Consider the following 5124-nt stretch of genomic DNA (forward strand, 5'->3'; position numbering starts at 1 on the left):
GCAGGCTGATTTTATGTCTTGGTGGGCTCTTCTACAGCTCTGCCCGCCTACTCCCCCAGCACATAGCATCAGGTTTGCCCTGCCCAGGGGTACAGCTTTGCAAATTCCTTTCTGCTACTTCACCGCTGCACCTCCTTAGACCTTCTTCTTCATATCTCTTGTCCCAGCTGGGGCCCATGGATTCAGCTCCTTCATGAAGAAGGAATTTTGGTGCCCCACAGAGTACTGCAGCTCATGGCTCATCACATTTCACAGGGAATCTCCTCAGAGGTGTTTCCCTGGTGCCATCTCACTGTAGCAGCACTGTGACCACCTGTTTCACACCTGCCTCGAGAGGCTCCCATTAACCCTGCCACCTTGTTTTCCTGGAAAGCAGCATTCAGCAATGAATCTGGAAGGGGAGTGCAAACACCTGTGCATGTACAGGCACAGGCACACGTGGGGTTATATTTGTGCATCTGTGCCCATGCTCACCGTGCTTTCCTGAGCATGGGACAAATTCTCATGTGTTTCCAGACCCCAGGTTTTTGGGTAAATTTTAGGGCAAACTAGAATACCACCACTGGCATGTCTTTTTAACCTGTTTTAGCCTAATGCCCTCCTCACATTTAAAGGGGAAAAGCCTTCCTGTGCAGTGTTTCCTTCCACAGCCAGGTATACCAGGGCATAACTCACATTCTGGCTGGTTCCTACCATCTTCTCATGCTTAGCTGTTTCTGGTTACAGATGTATTCGTCTGGGTCTCATTTCTAGGGAATTTTTGCAACCATTTCACAATCCCCTGACACCACAACCAGCACAAGGAGTTCATTAGAGGCAGGGCTGCTGGATGCAGTGTGTCCCCATCAAACACAGGGCTGCCTCCAGCCCTCCCACAGCACCCCCACCTGACTCCTCTGCAGGTTCCCAGCAGAGCCCAGAGCACAGCCTCATTAGTAACCTGTTTTATTGCTGTTATCCCAAAGCAGCAAGGAGCACAGAGCCCCTGCTTTGAACAAGCAGTGCACATCCAGGATGGGTTGGAGTTAGTGGATCAGCATGAGAAAAGAGGCTGTGTCCAAACCAGTGTTGTGCCCACATTCACTGGCTCCTCAGAACCCCTCACTGGGGACAGATGAGCAACCAGGATGTCTCCACCTTGTTGGGCAGCACAGCTACAAGAGAGGGGACTTGCACTGCTCCCCTGTGCCAGCAGCTCCCAGCCCAAGCACCACAAGGATGCATTGCACAGGAGAACTGCAAAAGCCTAGACCAGGGGGATGATGGTGAGTGGGGCAGGAGAGCACACCACCATTCAACCCTCCCCACCCCACCAAAGCCCATCACAACAGCTGGAACAAGTGGGTTTGGTTATAAAGAATACATTTTATTGCCACACATCCTGTCCAAAAGCTGGTCTGGCAGACAGCCACGTGTTCAGTGTGGAGGAGGCAGCAGCAAGGAGACAGCTCAGTGCCTGTCCCATGCTCAGGGCCAGTATCTTTGAATTCACAGTTACTTTGCACAATCTTAAAATGATAGATCTAAATGCCCTCTTAATAAAGCAGTCAAGCCAGATACATACTTAGTAGAAATACTCAGGTACAAGCTTTACGCCAAAAAACACACAGCCCGTGCTGATACTGTTAAGCTCTGCAAATCCTATTATTGCATTTATATGACTTAACAGACCTTTACTGACCAAAGTCCACATTCAAAATCTCTGCAAGCAGATAGCAGTGATGCTCTAGTACATCTGTTCAATTTGCTCCTTCTCAGCATGCCAGAGAGAGCAGGTTGCAAGCACAGGAAGATGCCAATTTCCCCCCAGCCCTGTCCCAGGGGTCTGTCCCACCTTCACTTGCAGTCTCACCTAAAGGTGCCCTCTACTTAGTGACTTCTCTCACTAAAGGTTTGGGATAGAGCTGCTCTCAAATGGCTGCAGGATGTCTACAATGAATTTTACAAAATCTCTTATTCCCCCACCTTTGCAGATTCACGTATGTTTTTCACCATGTGAGCTCTTCAGATTTGGTAAGTAAGTATAAGAGTTGCTGGTGCTTTTTTTTCCCCCCAGGAAACTAGGCATTTGTCTTAATAGTGTCTGAACCCCTGACACAAGCAAAGCCAGGGGGAAGAAAAGGGTAAAATTCCACTAAACCGAACAACTTGTTCTGATTTCATTGCAATTTTGTAGCCAGGGGAGCTAAAAGGGTATAATTCTACTAAATTGAACAATTAGTTCTGATTTTATGGAAATGCCGTACCTAAAAAAGAAAATAAAAAAACTAAAGGGACAAATTGTGGCTATCTTTCCCCCAAACTACAATGCAACAGTGCACCATAAAACCTGAAACATTAGAACAGTCCAAACATAGACCCACACTCTTACCACTGTTACCCCAAAAGTCTCCATCTCAGCTGCTATTCATTGCTCTGCAAAGAAGCACCCAGCCAGCAGCTCAAGGAGGACCACAGGACTTGGGACCTGCCTAGTTCAGCCTTGCAAGCCAAAAAGGAGCAAAGAGATGAGAGGAAAATAAAATGCAGCCATGGTTTATTTGGTAGAAAAATAAGAGAAATTTTCCAGAAAATCTAGCCTGCAGCATAAAGACTACTTTGTGAAGCACAAGGAGACAGAAGCAAAGCCTTTCAGGAAGACTGAATGAAAGCACAGTTTTCAAATATATATACAAATGTATAATATCCCCCCAAAAAAGTCATAAGAAAAGCGTCCATCCTTCTAGGCTAAATAACTCCCATTCAGTGGGAAGCCTATCCACTTTCCTCTGGAGGCCATGGATCAGCTCCCACGCCCAGGTCCCCACTTATTTGGCTATGGGACAAGTGGGGACCTGGGTGCCTGCTTTGCTGAGAGCGCCCAGGCACCGCAGGTGCTGGGGGATCTCTGTGTCAGGCATAGCAGCAACATAGAGGTTTTGGGGCAGAGGGAATCCTCCTCAGCCTGCCCCATCCCCGCCCTGGGGCTGGCGGGTGGGTGGGTGTGTGGTTTGTGTATGTCCGTCGCCATTGCCATTGCCGGGCCGGGTCAGTCACCAGTGGGAAGGCAGCCGTCCTGTCAAAGGCAAGGAAGAGGGGCTGAAATGGAGAGGGTCTCAGCGAGTTCATCCACCCCAGCTGGGGGCCATTCCCCAGTGTGACCTGCCCTACCCATCCCCAAGTATGCTTTATCCCAGCAGCTCCCCAATCAAATTTAATTTCAAGGCAAGCACAAACCAAGAGAGAGTTGTTCCCTAAGTGCCTCTGTGCTCCAGCCATGGCTCTGACACGTCTCCCAGGCTTTGCACCAGGAGCTGAATGTCCACCCTCCCACACAGAAGGATCTAGAATGGGGTGCAGCACCGTCACTCTACTGACCCCCCTCACCTACCTCTTCGGGCCTGACTTAGACCCGCTGTCGCCTCTGCTTCTTGGCTCTGCCCCTGGGACGCTGGGTCTGCCCCTTCTTCTTGTTCTTATCATTTTTGGCCTTCTTGTCCAGGTGCTGCATCAACTTCTGGATAGTGCCGTCCTTGGGAGAGGCACAGATTTTCCTGTTCCTCTTGGTGGTGAACCTGGGGGAGCAGCAGAAAGATTTTCTGGAGGGAAGCAGAGGAAGGACAGGGGAGGGTTTGTCTGCAGCCAAACTGTTCCAATTGACCGTGGCCACCACAGGGTACTCACACAACAGCATCAAGCAAACATCCTGACTCGGGTCCCTGGAGGCGGTAGGATGTCACCACGCCACTGGGGATGGCTTTCTGGCTATGCTTCAGGCAGCAGTCCGAGGCTGAGCTTCCAATGCCTGTGAGCAAGGAGGGGATGAGGGATTTGGGATCGTCCGCGAGTCAGGACACCTTCAGCACTGAATGCCAGCTGACAGCACAGGGCTTGCTTGGTCGGGGTGATCCTGGGCAGCACATCAGCTTAGGAGCTCTCAATCCCAATGTCCAGCTACAGGTCAGACCTGGCCCCAGGAACATGAGACACCACATCCGAGAGTGGTGGAGGGGAAACTGAGGCAGAGATGAGCTCCTTGAAAAGGGGCTGAACCTCGTTCTCCTCCTGTTCTTTTCAGCTTGGGGTGCTGCTGCCCCAGCAGCCACATGCACACAGACACAATCCCAAGCCGAGCAAGCATTGCAAGCCAGTGCCCCAGGCACGCACACAGAGCCCTGCACACGCACACAGAATGAATGAAAGCACAGTTTTCAAATATAAATGCAAATGTATAATATCCCCCCAAAAAAGGCATAAGGAAAGCGTCCATCCTTCACACACACACACAGAACCCTGCACACACACACAAACCCCACACACCAGCACACTACAAACACCTCCCTCACCACCTGGCACCCTGCACACACCCCTCCAAGTACCCACACACCCTGCCCCATCCCAGCAGGAGCAGGCAGGAGGGCTCCTCGTCCCTCACCTTGAGCCTGGGTGATGAGGAGGGCAGCAGCCAGCAGCAGCAGCAGCAGCAGGAAGGTGCGGAGAGCCATGGTGCTGCCACGGGCACTGAGCAGAGCAAGGCTTGGGAGCGGGACAAGGCTTGGGAGCAGAACACACACTGCTGCCTCGTGCTGAGGCTGCTCCTATTTATCTCTGGATTCCTTGCTTTCGTTTTCGGACAGCCTGGCAGGCAGCCCACCAGCCGGCCAAGGGCTGGGTGATGCAGAAGTAGAGGGTGGGGGATTCCTGTAAGCTGCAAGCCCCCCTTTACAGACACGTCCTGTCTTGTTCCCAGCTGCCCATCACGGCGTGGGGTGCCAGGTGGGGGACATGCTGGAGATACAGCTCCCATCACAGATAGATGAGTTTGTGGTCTCCAGTTTCCTACACAGTCTCACAACCTGCCACTACCTGCTCTCAGAGGGTCGGGTGTTTATTCCCATGAAAGGGATCCTGGAAAGTGGCCAAGCCTTCAAAGAAACCAAGGAGTCAACCTGTTTTGCTCCCCCACTTTGTGGTTTACTTCCAAGCCAAACCACCAACACAAATAATAGGTGAGAAGTGGTTCAAGGTGAGCCTATACCCCTTCCCCCTGAGTCTCCATCCATGCTGGCTGCCTTGGGGATGACCCCAGCTGAACAAAGCTGGGTACAGCTGTAGGGCTGGAATGTGTGAGGGCCAGACTGCAAT

The 5124-nt window shown here is 51.6% G+C and overlaps 1 protein-coding gene across 1 annotated transcript; it reads right to left on the bottom strand.

The window, feature by feature from the left end:
- Positions 1 to 1345: 1345 nt before the first annotated feature.
- LOC107215762 (C-C motif chemokine 21-like) lies at positions 1346 to 4568 on the bottom strand. The gene is made up of 4 exons (XM_015652132.3): positions 4415 to 4568; positions 3664 to 3784; positions 3371 to 3554; positions 1346 to 3055 (listed from the first exon to the last, which is right to left on the bottom strand). The coding sequence occupies exons 1-3, from the start codon at positions 4482 to 4484 to the stop codon at positions 3386 to 3388; spliced, it is 360 nt and encodes a 119-aa protein (XP_015507618.1). The 5' UTR covers positions 4485 to 4568; the 3' UTR covers positions 1346 to 3055; positions 3371 to 3385.
- Positions 4569 to 5124: the final 556 nt, after the last annotated feature.

The sequence above is a fragment of the Parus major genome, chromosome Z (genome assembly GCF_001522545.3).
Source record: "Parus major isolate Abel chromosome Z, Parus_major1.1, whole genome shotgun sequence".
Lineage (NCBI taxonomy): Eukaryota > Metazoa > Chordata > Aves > Passeriformes > Paridae > Parus > Parus major.

Bases quoted from the DNA above. Each gene is read 5' to 3' on its own strand.
- LOC107215762 (XM_015652132.3), bottom strand. From the start codon at position 4,484: ATGGCTCTCCGCACCTTCCTGCTGCTGCTGCTGCTGCTGGCTGCTGCC. The intron at 3,785-4,414 runs GTGAGGGACGAG...CCTTGCTCACAG, and splicing joins CCTCATCACCCAGGCTCAAG to GCATTGGAAGCTCAGCCTCG. The intron at 3,555-3,663 runs GTGAGTACCCTG...CTGCTCCCCCAG, and splicing joins TGTTTGCTTGATGCTGTTGT to GTTCACCACCAAGAGGAACA.